Below are 17,652 nucleotides of genomic sequence, written 5' to 3'. Positions count from 1 at the left end.
AAGTTTTGAATAACCTTTCAAGCATACACTTGTTTTCATTGCTTTCTTATCAGCTTCTGAAGGCTTTAAAACAGAAACTTCATGAGAAAGAGGAGGTGCTGATTGGAAAAGCACAGGTCATTGATGTTCTTCAGAAAGAGGTGGACAGCAGGGACCAGCAGATAAAGGTTAGGAAATTGACTCAATGTTAAGTTATTGGGCAATAACAATAGCAACATCCTGTAAATTAGTTTAATTTCTTGACAGTAATATTGTTCATTTTGAAAGCTAAACTTTATATTGCTTTTGAGTGTTTCTTGGACATAATGGGATGTGTTACAGATGTGAACAGTCTTGTTCTGTAACGAAGTACAAATCCTTTGTTAATAGGGATGAGACAAGATTTCATACTACAAGATCTCGCGGGATTAGAACACCACGAGATTTCTCGTCCCTGCACAGCACGAGATCTTTTCTCTTTACGAGGCATTTTTCATGCCTCGGTGTCCGCTTCTAAAATGAAATTCAACTGATAATTAATTCCTTTTTTTTTTTAAATGAATGAAAAATGTACTTAATTGTGTTGACATTGTATTGTACGGCACCTTGTTGCCAGCATTTAGCTGCAGCTCCAGCTCCAGCGTTGACGCCTAGTGCCACTAATGCGGCTAGCACCACTAAGCAAGTGCAAGGACGTTTGTTTACTTTTGGAAGGCGTTAATACGACTTTTAACAAACCAGGCTTATTCAAATGTGTTGATTTAACCGGCAACATCGCTACTGACGTTCTGACGTCACCTTGTCTGAGACCAAAATCTTCTCTTCTGTATTTATAATTTGTAATATAATTATATATATTTTTCTTTAAGCAAACAAAATAATATTTGTTATTTTTATCAGAATACCCGATTATTCAATAACATTTTCAGTAGGATATCTGAATACCAAAATATTCAATAGCTGCAGCCCTAAAACTATTCAGTTAGAGAGGAAAGAGTTCAGCTCCTGCTGTTAATGCTACATGCATTTGGAAAAATAGTCTGTAACAAAAGTGACTCTCCTGTTTGTTTACATTTGCTAGATGGTTAAGTTTCTTGCATTCTGCTCAATAAAAAATAAATATTTTCAATACTGGAAAATTTATATTAAGCATGTTGCAAATTTTGCAAGCCTCTCGTCTTGTTCTCATGGACTCAATTTCGACATCTCGTCTCGTGGGGTTTGTGTCTCGTTCCATCTCTATTTGTTACAAGACTAGTACAACTTTTAGCTGTACTCTATTTTCTGGCAACTTACACTTAAACTCTGCTACAGTTCCTTGATAAAATGTTTACTTTTACCTTGATACATATCTCCAAACAATCTTGCTGCTACCAAATAAAATGCAAAGAAATAGTTCGCCAACGTACAGTAACGCCTGAACCTCAGACCACAAAACGGAAAAATAGCCATGTCTGTACTGATGTGGCAGGGCTATGGTTACGTGGAGATCATGAAAATGAAAGGCAGGTAATTTAGAATTGTCTGGTCTGGCAAACTTTGCCAATTATCCAATACGCAGATCTTTAACACCTGGACAGTAAATATGAAGTAAATTATATAAATACAACTGAAATTGAAATAAATCAAAAATAATTAAAATTCTAACCACTCAATTTTTAAAATCACTTTTACTAAGTTCCAGTGCTTAATTACATTCAATATTAGAAAATTACTTGGGATACTTAAGTTTTGCAAATGCCAGATACTTAAAAGCTCTTTTATACTACAAGGTGACTTTGATTTCTTCCAAAGTTATTTTCTGTGAATGTACTTGAACGTTAACTTAAGTATTGCTTTCAGGACTGGCAATAATCATCATAAGTCACTACCTCTTCTCACGCTCTTCAATTTAAACTAAGGACATGGAGTATTCTTGCATGTACTGTACTAGCTAGTTTTCTGTGTATGATAGCATCTGTGGTGAAGTTCTTCATCCCTGTTGCTAGGAGCTAACAGAGCGGATGCGGAGACTACACATTGAGCGAGAGAGTCTTGAATCCAAAATGGAAGCAGAAAAGCATGTGATGCGAGCCCAACTCCGCGACCTAATGGAGAAGCAGCAGGTCGAGATTCAGCGAGTAACAGAGAAGCATCAGGCGCAGTTGAATCAAACCAAGCAGGATCTCTTGGGCCAGATAGATGAACTGAGAAGGAATTCAGTAGCACCACCATCTGTCATCCAGGAAGCCCTAAGAGCTGAAAACGTATCTGGTGATTCAGCCTCTGTCCAGAAGATAGCGGAGTTGAAAGGTAGGTGTTTTTCTGAAACCAATCACTCGGTTTTAGAAAATCATATACAGTGGTTAGAGATGTTCTGCTGTTAGTATCTAAATTTAGCGTCCTTTTGGAAAAGTGCATACCAAAATAATTGCAGATCTTTCTCAACATATTTAAGGGCCCACTTGAAAAAACAACAACACACAGATTGCTTTTCCAAGAAAGATTAATAAACCTTTGATTTTAGAAACACTATATATATATATATATATATATATATATATATATGTATGTGTATGTATGTGTATGTATATGTATGTGTGTATGTATATGTATGTGTGTATATATGTATGTATGTTTGTATATATATATATATATATATATGTGTGTATATATATATATATGTATATGTATATATATCTATATACATATACATATAGATATATACACATACATATATATAGATAGATATATACACATACATATATATATATATATATATATGTGTGTATGTGTATATGTATATGTGTATATATATGTATGTATGTGTATATATATGTATGTATGTGTATATATATATATATATTCCCATAAAAAACAGATGTTATAAAATCGATTCGAGAATTGCGCGCTGTAATATCGTGATATATTGCCGAATCGATTTTTTCTAACACCCCTAAAATATAAATATATATATATATATATATATATATATATATATATATATATATATATATATATATATATATATATATACATTACCTCCATGCCCTGAACCAAGTTACTGATAAAATGGTATGACACATTTGTAGTATGAAATAAAAATTTTGAGTGATTGAGTGACTTTCAACTATATATGATACTCTGATACATCAGACCTGTGGCATTATACCGCAGTGTAATACTTCGATCGCAATTAAAGATTCTAATGGTGCAGTAATATCATAATCATTATGAGCTCTGGCATTATGACAGCGCTCGTAGAGCCAGTTGCTGCCATAATTAACGTGAGCGGCCTTCAAATTTTGCATGCAGAAAAACCATCCCTCATATGCAAATGACCAGTCAATCAGTAGGCTCCTTCCATTATTCTTCTTTGTTCAATTTAATCAATGTAAAACTTTCCTGTCTTTTTGCATGTAGCCCAAACAAAGCAAAAAACGGAGGAAGCCAGCAGATCGGAGGCCAAGTTCCTGAAAACAAAAGCCTGGTCGAAAACTCGAATCAGACAGCTGGAAGATGAGCTGAAAAAAAGTCAGGTCAGATGACCAACCAACAAACTTGATCAGTTTTGTTTTATTTGTTAAGTATTTATTGAACATATAGAATGTTAATATCATACCACTGGCCATTGTATGTAATGTAACCACATTTTTTTGTTGCCATGACGTGCGAGCTTTAAGACCCTCCACAGTTCCAGAAAAAAAATGGAGCAATTGAGGTGGAACCTCTTAGTGAAAACTTGGTTCTATAACAAATCTGTTGACAATTTTTATGGACAACTATTACTTGGGTTTACAAACTATGCTTCCTGACATCCACGCAGAACGTTCACTATTTCTCACACGGTGTCAAATCATTCTTATTTTTATTTTTTTGCTTTTTTTTCTAAAATAGCTCAGTATTGTTCATTCGGTAATGTCATCATCATTGCTCTTTTTTTTTTTTTGTATGTGGGTGAGTATGTGTATGTATGTGCGTGCGTTTGTGCGTGCGTGCGTGTGTGTATTCGTTAGTTCACCAAAAACCTACAAAAAAAAAATCCCATACCGTTCACCTAAACCGAACACCGCCGTCAGGAGACCCGAGGAAGGACCAAAGAAAACAAAGGAAGGTGAAATCCAGCACCGACCAGACACCACCCACCGGGCCACCAACCAGAGTTCTTCACCAACCCCAGAAACATCTAAATTACAACAAATCAGGGAGACCTCAAGGAGACCAAAGGAGAGACTGAGGAGAGGAAGGAAGGACAAACGAAGCAGAGTGAGATCCACAGACACCAGCCTCCACCGATTCAATGACCTGAGGAAGAAGCAGATTGCGTCTGAGTTTCGATAGATGCTGGTGTGGTGGATCTGGCATGCATGAAAATCTCCACCAAAGAGGGGAGCCATCGACCCCTGCCAGGACAGAGCAAGCGCAACACCTCAGGGCCCCCCCAGGCCGTGGCAGCGCCAAAGAACGACCCCCGGGCCCCGCCAGGGCCACCGGCCAGAGAGCAAACCCAGAAGCAGGAGCGCCCCCCACCCCAACACAGCCTGCGCCCCCAACCCAACGCAGCAGGACGGGGCACTGCAGGCCCGCCAGGCACCCCACCGGTCCACAGCCCCCGCTCCTGCGGTCCCCAACCGATGGCACCCCCCGACCCCCCCACAGTTGTGTGGTGCATTAAAATTGGAGGGGAGTTGTAGGGCGAAGACGGTGTTTCCACCCTACCCCACCCCCCCAATGTGTGTTATGTGCTCTATATGTCTATAAAAGTGTATTGTGCAAACCTAGTGCAGTGAGTTAAGAGGAGCGACCAGCGGGGCCCCCCCCCAACCGGGCGGGGGCAGGAGGCGCACCCGCCCACCAAACCCCCGTTCACCCCACCGGGACCCCGGCGGGCATATGGGACCAGCCCGAGGTGCCAGGATGTCCACCGGAGCAGGGCGGGCACAACACCGAAACCCACCCACTCCCCCGGCCTCGGAGCGCCGAGACCCGGGCAAAGGATGGAGCCCCCGGCCCAGGGGAGGGGAAGGAAGGCGTACAGGGGAGGGGGAAGGGAGGGGGGAAGGGGGACGACAAGAAGGGCAAGGGGCAGCGGCAGCGGCAGGGCCGCAGAGAGAGGGGGAAAGGAGGAGGAAGAGCGACGAGGGAGAAGGGACAGGGAGGCGGAGGACGGGTGGGGAGAGGCGAGGAGGTAGAGGCAGCAAGGGGGAGGAAGGGGGAGGGGAGAGGGAACCACGGGGCACCCCGGCGGCTCACAGGCCCCGAACCGCGTCGCCGGGCCCAGAGCGACGGACCGCGCCGGAGCGGCGCCGCCCCGGACACCAGGGAGAGAGAGCCCCGCAACGCAGCACCCCCCAAGAGACCCAGGGAACAAATCATTCTATCTGCGCAAATTAAGCTCTCAGTATTGCTCCAAGAAAAAAAAAAAGTGAATTGATTGTGTAATTAAATGCCGTATCCCACTCAGCTGCGAACATTGCCGAACGTTGCGAATGTTGAATTTGCAAACTATGAGGTTGTCGTCCCTGTCATTTTGATACAACGCACAAATTAACCTGCAATTTCAATCAAATTGACCCACTCAACAGATTAACATTTTTTGTTTCCTTTTTATTAGAAGATATAATTTTGGGATATTTTTGTCCAGTCACATCATCACTGACGCATACATTTTGAACTTATTTTCTGGTCTAATTGTGCCATGAAAATGAGTATGGCGTCCTCAAGTGTTGCCATAATTTAGATATCACTCCTACCCATCTCAGGTTTAATATTCTTCCTTTGAGAAAGGAAAAAAAAAAGACATTTATTGTGTAAGTGACTGGCGAACACAGCAACCCATGTTATTACGGTTATATATGAATGAGAACCACCGTGTCTGATTGTCCCCAAAATTTCTGAGAACATGTTTTGGCATGTGCTTATTATAGTCTGAAAATATTAGAATGAAACTCACAGTATTCTTATTTTGGCTCATGTTGTAAGTTGACTCCTCCACCTTTTAGAGACAAAAAAATGATGTCTATCCAAAAAACACGATTGGTTGTCACCAAAATTACGAGTATGTGCAGACATATGTTTAACTAATCTAAAAATATTAGAACGAAACTGGCAATATTTGGGATAATATTTAACACAGAAGCGCTGCCGCACATTCATATACATAACGCTTTTGAGTTTCTTTCTAATATTTCCAGACTATGATTATCACATGTCTACACATTTCATTCATAGGCCACTGTAACGGACCGGTTGTCAGTCACTTTCGCAAATGTATTTTTTCCCCCCAAATTAAAGAAGAATATGAAACCTGCAGATGGGTAGCAGTGCTAATTATGGCAGCACTTGACGACGCCATACACATTTTCATAGGACAATAAACCAGGAAATAAGTCCAAAATGAATAGGGCCGTGTCACATGCATGTAACACGTAACGGTGATTACGTGGACTGCACAAAAAAGTCCAATAAGACAGTGTACATGGTATGTCATCATTTTGACACTTATCTCTTTCACTCCCAGCCATTTTCGCTGAAGCAAGCTGTTTTACTGGATTTTGACAGGTTTTGCAAGGCCCACAGAATATTGTGTTCTATTGCTATAAAACATGAAACTTACCAAAAGAAAGATTAGTCTCTTCTTTCATCAGGAAAAAGGTATATTTCTATCTGTTTCCGTTTTGCAGCAATTAGCATTAGAATATAGCTAAGTTTCGTCATTATTCACTAATCGATAAGCCGATAAATGTTTGCAAAATCTTGAATATAAAAATATACTTTCGAGTCCTACTATAAGTACAAACACGTCGAAACATTGTGTAACACACCATGAAGCTGAATTGATATCTCTGCTTCAAAGACAACCAGTAACTCATTTTGAGTTTGACAAAACAAAACAGTCATGTTTTAAAAATGCAACACAAAACTGTGAGGGTAATATTTTGGGGAGACACAGTAAAGAACTTGAGCCACAACCACAACAGATCGACCAACGCGGCAAGTCTATTTAATTTAATTTTTTAATTATCTGGTTTATCTGTATGAAGTCAAATATGTTGATAATTGCAGATAATTATCGGCTTATTTCTTTATTATCTGGTTTATCTGTTTGACGTCAAATTGGTCGATAATTGCCGATAATTATCGGCCACCGATATTATCGTGCATCCCTAGTTTTATCACCGGATTGACTGTCCGGGCGCTGCTAGTAGTGAATAGGCATATTGAGCATGAATTACAAACTAGAATATATGTCAACATATGTCTCCAATATAGCTTTTTGTTTTTCATTTTTGAAATGTGATTACAATGCATGTGCTGCTCCAAGCAGAGCCGCACTCCTCCAAACAGAGCGCGCTCCGCCTGAACACAAGCGCTCTCTCACCATAGTATATGGACGTCAGAGTGAATTTATGAACGGAACCTCGGAAAAAACTTTGCTAAGACGTTTTATGACTAATTACGATGAATTACAATGGATCGGATTTCGAGCAAATGCGCATGTTGGGGAAACAATGGACAATTGTGACAACTACAAATAATTACGAACACAAATGTGACATATTTCCACCAATTCAGAACCCTGTCGAACTTTGACGAAACGCAATTTTCGCAACGTTCGGCAACCTTTGCAACTCAGAGGGTTAGGGGCTTAAGAAGTTCTTGAAAGCTTCGCTGTTGCGGGCATGCCATCAATTACGGTTTTATTTCATCTGAAAAGCTGTAAACTACGTCTGTGAAAATGCATAGCACTGATCAGTTGCTCCTTGTGCTCATTAGAAAGCGCCACAGTACAGATTTTTGGAACGTAATTTCCACTAAAGAAAGACTGCCTGCTAGCGAATGTTGCCGCTTCGCCCCAAAGGAACGAAATAGTCAGTCACGTCATTTAAAGGCACAACACACAAATGGTGGTGTGGTATTGTGTGTGTTCATGACTTTTGGTGTAGTGTTCGTCCATGACTTGGAGACCCGTTAAATACGACCACATAGGTCGTTTTAAAAAGGTACCATAATAATAATAATAATATTGCATTGGATTGGACTTTTCTAAACACTCAAAGACGCTTTTTTCAGAGTAATGGATACATTATTCATGCACTCACACATTCACACTGTGGTGGCGGTAAGCTACTTAACTCTTTGACTGCCATAAACGTTAAATAACGTTTAGTAAAAACCTACGGAGGGGCGCCATAGACGTTAAAAGACGTTCACTATGTTTTTTTGGGGTTTTTTTGGAAACGGGTGGAGGAAAGCCTTGGGCAGCTGTGCTGAAAGTATCAAGCAGATCTAGTTAGTATAATGACTCGTTTTGGCCCCTAGATGGCAGCGATGACTTTTTTTGGACAAGATTGGGTGGGCGTCAGTAGAAGACGTGAGGCGGAGCTAGAGTGTTGAGGGGACAATGGCTGATGAAGCAACAATGGCTGATGAAGCAACAATGGCGACCGGTTGCAAGCAGCTCACGCTTGAGCATTTTTTTCAAAGACGGAAAGCATCGATCAATACTAAAAAGCGCCTTGATGTCGACGATGATGATGATGGTGACTCCGAGCTTGACGCCGAAGTTGGAAGCGTTGACGCGACCGTTATGATCACGTAGTAAGCCTCACCGGCTAGCGATGCTAATGCCGGAAAACGCGCAGCACAACCGACCGAGCACTTCTGCACAAGCGGACATTCGATCGGACGATGGAGAGTAGTCGAAAAGCATCGACCAATGCACATTGATGATGATGATGATGGTGACTCCCGAGGTTGACTCTACAGTTGGAAGCATTGACGCGCCCGTTATTCTCACGTCATAAAGCCTCACCGGCTAGCGATGCTAACGCCGGAAAACGCAGAGCTACACAAGCGGACATTCGATCGGGCGATGGAGAGTACCCCGAGTCCAATGCATATTCATTGGAGGAGCGGGTACAGTCTGATCACGGAGAAGACACTGGTTCTGGACTACGATGCCACCATGAATGGAGTGGATAAGATGGATCAGAACATCTACCACCCGGTATAGGAGCTGAAGGACATGAGGAAGCCAGACGTAACACCACCGTAACGTAACCGTATCATGATCCTGATAGTAGACTTGATGGCAACACACTGCAGTATATACTTGCTATTCCCCGGAAAAAACGGCCGGCAAGAAAGTGTAGCTTCTGCACGCGAAGAGGCAATCGCAGTGAAACTAATCTGTTGTGCAAATCCTGTTGCATCTCCTTGCACGCAGGGGAGTGTTACACAAAAAGAAAAACTGTCGTTGAAACATCCACATAATTGTAAATAGTACCACAGTAAATAAACGTATTTTGCTATCAAAAAACACTTTTTCATTCTTGGTGGTAGTGTTTTATAGAAGTAAAGCACTATTTAGGTGTTTGTGGCATCATTCATGGACAAAAAGAAGTGTAAAATTCACTAGAGTGCATGAAATAATATCGTTTCACTAAAAGCTTAATTTCTCCGTATTTTGGTCCAAAACAAGCGCATTTGTGTGAAACTAACCATTTTCTATTGTTGATTACTAAAGAACGGAATAAGGTAGAAACAAACTTTTTTTTCTGATGAAAGATGAAAGTTCAATCTTTCATTTGGTAGTATGTGTGTTTCCATAGTCCAAACAGAAAATTTTCTGTGGACCTTGAAAGATCAGTCAAAATGCTTAAATCGGCTGGCACTCACAGCATCCCTTTTCTGAAAACGTCTGGCAGTCAAAGAGTTAAGTAGCCACAGCTGCCCTGGGCCAGGCTGACGGAAGCGTGGCTGCCAGTGTGCACCTACGGCATTATTATACATAATATACATGCACTTACCCTTTGGTGAGTTTTTGTATCACCAATCACCCTGACCTAATCAAAAAGTTCTGACTACACCTATGAGGGAGACGGTGACATTTATGTGTGAAATACACGAGATTCTGGATCAGTCAGAAGCGCTGCAAAAATGCAGCTTTGATGATCACGTGATCACATTGTCTGGCATCTTGATTGCGATCAGCCCTAGCACCACTATATATGCAAGTCTTACCTGCTAGCCATCTGTCCTTTTTCCTTTTAAGGCTGGTGTTGCCCCTCCTGATCTTACTGCCCTGCGAAGTCGGATTACGGAACTAGAGATGAATCGAGAGGAAAACTTTTGGAAGGTGGAGCAGTACGAGGAGCTCAAAGCAAACAATGGTACTTAAAACTGGGAATTTGTTGTGGCATTATTTTGTTTTCATATCGGAAAATCTGCATCCTAGGGTTGGGCAGTATTCAAAATTTAACACCGTTTTACTGTCTCCTCATTTCAGTGGGTTACATGGTAATACCGTCACTAATTTTAGACTTACATTCATTGTGTCTTGCGCTGACCACCGCCAACCGAGTTAATGATCACAGATCTGTTCACTGTGTGTTCCAGTTGTATTTGTAATAATATTTTGTGTGACAGAGTGCTTTTGAATGTCTGTCACTCCCAAACTGGCGCGTGCTGTCTTTGGTTGAAGTGTGCAGCTGACGTGGGCGCACGCCATGCACTCTTTTTACCCGCAGAGCCAAGCTCCATTTAAACTTTCCCTGCTGACCCGCACAAACGTCTAGTGGTCCTACACGTCCACAAACAGTTTCTCTGACTTTTTTATTCCCCCCGTTGTGGGTGCTGAGGGTGCACACTAGACACCTACACGACACACAAACATACGCACGCGCACACACACACACTAAACGCTCACCTGTGTACTGCCATCTCGATTTGATGTGTGTCCATGGACGAAACCGAGGCACTTCCTAATTTTTGGTATAAATGGAGCTATGTGTCGTGGTTCTGGAGGTCATATGACTATGGACTTAGCTGTTCTATAATAGTAGTTGGTAAACTTTTTGGACTCTGCGACAAACTCATCTCTTTGTAGCAGTCAGTGGGGGATTGTAGTTCCTCAGATGAGTCCTAAGATGTGAAGTATTTCCATCTCACATCATTACTGTCTTTATGCAGAATTTGTATACAGGCCTCATTGACATTTGCTGCCCTATTGCAGCAGTTTTATTTTTTGGAGGCAATCAATGTGCTTGAGTCTCGAGCTGCGCAACTTGCCATCTGGTCTCGTTCCGTCCTTTGGGCGGTTATGTGAATGTCATAAAAACCTACTATTAATTTTAAATTGTTATGGTACTGGTAATGGTTATGATACTAATTGTTACTAATTGTTATAGTAAAACTAGTTTGAATTTGAAAACACAACTACAAATGTATGTGTGCTATCCCAAAAATTTTATATGCACTGCAGTTTTATTTTATTTTAATGACGGTATTGAAAGCAACACTGTTGCTATTTTTTTACACCCAGGCATACCGTAACACCGTGATACCAACCAACCCTAACTCAGCATCACTGGTCTAAACATGGTATTTTGATTAATATTGCGTTTGTGGAATATGAATTAAGCCACAAAATCCACCTATTTTTATCCATCTCAGGGGGTGGCCATTTTGTAACTGTGATGTCATTTTCAATTGACAGTAAGTGGCAAAATGGCTGCCCCATGAGATGGATAAAAATGAGTGGATTTTGCTGCTTAATTCATATTCCTCAAATGCAATATTAATCAGAATGCCATGTTTAGACTAGTGGGAGTGCATACAACCTATTTTTGCAAAGAACATTTTTGGATTGACTACGACTCAAAATCTACCACTAAACAATCATTTACATGTATTCTTACACATTGTGTTGATTCTTTTACCGACAGAAATGTTGGAGGCTAAACTGGTGGTATATGAGGAACAGCAGAGGTCACTGCAAGCAGACTTGGAACAGTTTACAAAGAGAGCCACCTCTCAGGTCTGGGTTCAAATGGTCTGGCCAACCGTGCATTCTCAGTGAGGTGCTTATTATGGTTATTCTTTCCTGACTTACCCTCTTGACCACAGGCAAGTGAGTCCGGAAGCACTGATGATGCTCAAAGCCAGGTCTTGGAGTGGCAAGAGATGGTAGATGAGGCAGTGAATGCCAGGGAAGAGAAGGCTGCCATGGTCCTTCGCATTAGCCACATGGAGGAAGAAAGAGAGGGTAAGAGCTTTGCCAGAGGGTGACTACAAATAATGTCACAGGTCTTGAAATCTCCAATATCATATTCAATCTAATCTATCAGCATTGTGCAATGAGTGCTGAGTGTTAATTTAGATTTATTTTTTCTATTTGATTAATCTAATTGGATAGACTTGCTTTCTTTTCTACGATTGAAACACATAGATAAAGGCTAATTAATCCATGGACATAGATATTTGAAACATGTTACATAAATACATAGTTAATTGGCTTACAAACTGGCAACTAAGTGTGAATTCCACCTCTTGTTTTGTCCTATCATTCCACCACCCTCTTTAATTGATACCATAATTAGTGATACAAAATAATGTTTTTTTTATTGTAATGTTTACTATGTGTCCTATTGTCTGACTGAACATTACTTTCCGTTTCTTTATTATATTCACTGCTCTCTCCGTTGTTAATGAGGACTACTTCATTGACCCTGTGCTGTCCTATCATGAGGACCTCTGCCCCCCACTTGCCCTCTCCAGCTCCTGCTCCATGGATGGGAGTAGCCACAGAACAGTTTCCCATCAGTTTTGTGCACGCAGGCTATTCCTGAGCTGCAGTGTAGCGCTTACTATCTGTACTGGCTGCAGTTTCCCAGAATGTTGTCTTTAATGGGTCGAACTGCAGCCAGTACAGTAGAAGACTGCGCATTTGAGTCTTAGTTTTAGTTCATCTTCCTACCCCACTCTTCGGTGCTAATTTCCTTTTAATTTCTTCACACACTGTTTTTCTGTCTTAGTTGTTTTAAATTATTTCTCCAATATTTCTTTGTTGACCAAGCTATAATGAATTAAAGTAATAGTTCAAGAAATTCAGTCAGCAATATACTTGTGGTGGAACAGCTGTGTGGAAGTGGATCTTTTTTAAAGAGATTATTTTACATTACCCTCTAAGTGAGGATAGCTGAATTAGCTAAGACTGGTTGTCATAGCCGTTTCACAGTTTCCATAAATTTGCCGTCTCAGAGATGTACCATGAAAAATTGCCTCTATTTGCACCCCACTGCATCTGTGCTGCCACACACCAGTTATGCTTGATAACTTCAACCTCACATTCCATATTAGTACCTTTTCAGAAAGCACTGAGAGATGGGGAAAAAGACTGCCTCGACAAGTTACAATTGTAATAGTACTGCAGTTCCAGTATCTGGCAAATGCTCCCAATATAACCATTTAACTCTGTTTACAGTTTAAAGGAATGTGTGACACATGAACACAAAATGGCTGTTGCTGTCAATAGCATGTATTCAATTTAATCTATATATATATATATATATATATATATATATATATATATTGATAAGTATCTGCTTGGCTCTATTCTTTCATTTGCTACTATTTTATTGTGAGACCTTGTTTAATTTCCTTGTGTCCATTCAACTATTTTCTTCTCTTGCCTTGAGCTGCCCCTTTTGCTTCCACTTTGTCAGCCTGTTGTCACAAAACAGATGGGAACATGTTTTGTACATGATTTAGAAAAAGCCACATCGAGGATCTTTCATCCTGTTTGACAAAATGAAAATCTTGCTGCAATTAAAAGAAGCCATAACATTCTTACTGTAGTCAGTGATCATGATGATGATTGGCTTATATAATGATTTATGAAAATTGGTCTGTTTCTCCTGCCTTCAGTCAAGTTTCTTCTCTTGTCTCCCAAATGTTTGAGGCAGTCACTTTTTCATTCTAATGTACCGGTAAACCATGTCTCAGCTCCGACCACAGTTTTTCAGCGTGTTCTTCTTATTTCCCACATTATTTCTCTTCTTTCTCAATATTCACTCAAATCTTTACCTGCATTATATTGTCTTCACTGTTTGTTTAAAAAAACAATTTTAATGGCAATCTCCCTCCACCCTCTACTACCACTATCTGTGATCACAGTTCTTCACTGAACTCTATCAGAATCTTCCTGTCTTATCTACAATCCAAACTTTGTTTCACGCCATTTTCCATACATACCTACATCCTCAATCCAACCCAAATACCCACTATCCCTGTGGCACAAAACTGATTGAGGATGACTGGTTCTTTCCTGGCTGCTCCGATCCAGCACTGGCTACTCGGCAGCAGGGGTTGGAGGAGGAGCTGGCTCAAGCTCAGGGGCTCAGCCAACACAGGGCACACAAGAAGCTGGCTGTACTGGCCCAAAGAAGCGTGCAGGTAGGCATATACACTCCATTATTGTGAGTTTACTGTTTGCTGTTAGTTGTGTCATCACATATTACGTGTATTTGTGCATCCAGGTTTACCCTGACATTTTAATTGACTACGAATTCCCATTTGTAAAATTCATTAAAGTTTGTTCTAAAAAATAAAAAAAAATCGATATACCCTTATAGCCTTATGTTCTCTTCATTGTTCTCCATGATGTCTTTACAGCGTCCTGCAAGGGTTATGAGATGCATACTCATATATGTGTTTTGCTCTCAAGACATTAGCATTTTAAGTAATTTATTAGTTATAAGTAGACTACAGTTGTTGTAGATTCACATAATGTATGCATTACCAATAGGCCAACTTCTATAATAATCTCTGCTCTAAGTTAATTTACTTGCCAGACTTAGAATAGTATTACTTTAAAGAAACCAGTAGTTGTTTTATATCATCTGCTTCATAGAATTGTTCTTGTGCATAGGAGGATTTTGAATTTGATGGAAAAGCCCCATTCCAGGACTACCAAAACACCTCGGAGAGCACAACTCCAATGGAAGGAGAAAATATGGGAGGTTGGTGGCCTGAGTACAGTACACCTGACACAGGTGGGAGAACCGCTAGACAGTTTACACCAGCATGTACCTGGTTGTCCTCACTTTTGGGTTGATCTTTTGTTTATCATAACATTATGCAGTAAATACCGGTACATGTTTTTTTGTTTGTTTTGTAGCTTTTTGTTTTTGTCTTTCCACCATTTATCAAGCCATACTAAGTGTGACAAGTAAGGTGTCTGGGTCATGTTTGTTTTCTGAAAATTGTCATACTAAATCAAATGAGGACCTTCATGTTTTCACATTTTCACCACAACGTGCATGCTGGTTGAATTGACTAGTTTGCTGGGTTTAGTGTTTTGAATGCACTGAGCTTTGGTGAAATCCTATAGCAACATGTCAAACATTTTGACACACTTTCTCATGCTATTCATTGAGAAACTGTATCTAAACTTTTAAAAGGTATTGTATGTTGCAAGCCTGTGGTTATTTTTTTCCTCCCATTGATTGCATGTTGTTGTTTTTGGTGGTGGTGGGGTGGCTGAATGTACACGACATGTTTCAGATGACCCCATTCACTTTTCAATTTCAAAACTACAGAAAATGTCCCCAATGTAAAACTCCCAATTTGGGGGGGAAAAATAAGACACTTGGAGAAGGGAACACAGATGGAGAGATGCCCTTTCCAGGATGATCAGGTTGCAGTAGTGTCAGGTTCAGCCAACCTTGAACATTTAATAAACAATAGACAAGGAAGGAAGACAAGAGACCTTAGATTATTTTTACTCGTGAGGAGAACGGACAGAGCTGTGCACAGATTACAATCTCCTACCCGCTCTGAGGCACACTCTCCCGAGCCCTCTCTTTTTATGTTTTACAGGGCGTTCCCTAGTTACACAGCCGTTGCTGCACTAAAGGGGAGAGGGGCACACAGCAGCAACATTAAAACCATCGCGGTTTTGAGTCATTGCGCAGATAATACAGACATCTTTTTCTTCGGCACTCCAACAACAAAATGTTTCAGTGCTTATCTTGTGATAAGGGCACAGTTCCTGTTCTGCAGCTGCAGAAGTAGGATTCATGCTCTTTCTCACGCTGTGCTCTTCTTCACAGACAACTTCTGATTCAAACAAGGTTATACTGCTGAGTAAATGCTTTGCAATACTATAAGAGTAAATATGGGTAGTTTATGTTAGGGCTGGGCGATATGGCCAAAAAATAAAATCCCAATTTTTTTCAGTCATTCAGGACGATTACGATTTTAATCTAATAATCCCAACAAACATGTATTTAAAGATTAAATTTATTCAAAAAAATCCTGTCCAAAATGTTCAGACAACAATAATGTATACTGACTCAAAATCAGTTTTAACATAAACGTAACATTCATAGTTAGCAAAATTACAACTCACAGAACCTAAGAACAACACCGTTTAATAATTCAGAAGACAAAATTCGATTCCACGATTTTTCAATGTTTCAACGATTCGGTTTTCAAAATGACGATTAATCGAATTCATTCGATTTATTGTCCAGCCCTAACCCCTGTACATTTATTCTAACAAGTAGGTGCAGAATGTGTTGCATTAATCTTGTGGTATGATAGATAATCAAATAGATGCTCTTCCATATTAGTTTTAGCTGATTGATTGAAGCACCACAGCTGATTGATATGAAGCACCACAGCTGGACTCCTTGGAAATTGGGCCTACACAGGTCCTGACTGTCCTGGTTAGTCATTGAAGAATCCTCCACTGCAACAGCGATACCCTCAATTCACTCATGGCTGCCTAGTTCCGTCTCCAAGCAGGAGAATGGATGGAGACAAGAAAAGTGGCAGTAAGACAGGCCAAAATCCAGATGTCAGGTGTGGTTTAAAGGGACTGCAACATGAAAAATCTACTTTTTGGAGCTTTGAGCCATGTTAAAATACTAATTCCTCATTAAAAACATGACCAAAAGTTGTTTTCCTCCATTCGCCCCTGTAAGAGAAATTCGAAGTTATTCTGCTCTCCAAGCACCAGCCCCTCCCAACCTGAGAAAACAAGCTGTTGACACGGTTTGACGTCATTGCGTGCGGCCCCATCCCCGCATGGGATAATGACAAAAGTAGCCTTTATCAATAAACATTCTGTCCAAATGAATTCAAAGTAATCAATTATTCTTCACATTTGCAATGAAATGACAATTGACTGTCTTAAAAAATCCATCGGCTGATTTTAAATGAATGGATGGTGTAGTGGATAGTGCGCTCGCCCCATAAGCAATAGGGTGCGGGTTTGTGACCCGCTGTGGTTCTTTTTTTCCCCCCTCCTCCTTCTTTTCTCAAACCTCTCTGCTCCCCTCCTCTCCCACGATTTCTTGCGGCAAGGACATGTTTTGTTTCAAATGTTTATTCAAGAATTGATGGCTTGCGTGACCAAACGCAGAAATCTAGCAGTCCGTGAAATTTAGAATCCATTTTAAAAATTGGCTTAAAACCTATCTGTGTGTTTCGTGGGCGTTGCGCGAAGCAGCTGACTCGGACTACGTCATGAGAGGGGCGCGGTAGCCACGAGGAGAGGCGGGGTTTTACTGAACCGAGCGTTTGACTTTCGTTTGACTTCCGGGTAAGAAAAATAGCCACCGAAATAACTCATATTTCATAAGAAATTACAAAAAAATATATATATTTACATCGTGATTGTGTCAAAGGTAAGATTTCATCATTATATGCCTATAGTTAACTGTGGAAGGGCTTAAAATACCATGGTGTAGTCCCTTTAACTAAATGCAAGCGTGTTGAAATAAGCCTTAAATCAAGATTTAAATGCCGCTACAGACGTAACCACTGTAATTTCCTCGAGTAGGCATTCCAGAGTACTACAGGCAAATTGAGAATGTTCTAGAATAATAACCTCTTTTTAGCTGT

At 40.6% G+C, this 17,652-nt stretch overlaps 1 protein-coding gene across 5 annotated transcripts in view; it reads left to right on the top strand.

The window, feature by feature from the left end:
- The window catches only part of LOC147178088 (uncharacterized), a 67,910-nt gene that overhangs the window by 19,645 nt on the left and 30,613 nt on the right, over positions 1–17,652 (top strand). For 4 of the 5 annotated variants that reach the window (XR_015094324.1, XM_086070724.1, XM_086070723.1 and 1 more), the window contains exons 9-16: positions 54–167; positions 1,968–2,271; positions 3,382–3,497; positions 10,016–10,133; positions 11,688–11,779; positions 11,869–12,007; positions 14,087–14,196; positions 14,672–14,795. Coding sequence is in view for 4 of the 5 variants with exons in the window: in XM_086070724.1 (XP_085926850.1) it covers positions 54–167; positions 1,968–2,271; positions 3,382–3,497; positions 10,016–10,133; positions 11,688–11,779; positions 11,869–12,007; positions 14,087–14,196; positions 14,672–14,795 (1,117 nt within the window). In the remaining variant the exon portion in view is untranslated. The remainder of the gene's footprint in view (positions 1–53; positions 168–1,967; positions 2,272–3,381; positions 3,498–10,015; positions 10,134–11,687; positions 11,780–11,868; positions 12,008–14,086; positions 14,197–14,671; positions 14,796–17,652) is intronic. The other variant, XM_086070722.1, reaches the window with a different exon arrangement.

This window comes from Leptonotus elevatus, chromosome 3 (assembly GCF_054856555.1).
Source record: "Leptonotus elevatus isolate MCC_2025b chromosome 3, RoL_Lele_1.0, whole genome shotgun sequence".
Classification (NCBI taxonomy): domain Eukaryota; kingdom Metazoa; phylum Chordata; class Actinopteri; order Syngnathiformes; family Syngnathidae; genus Leptonotus; species Leptonotus elevatus.
This window is presented reverse-complemented; position numbering and strand designations above follow the sequence as displayed.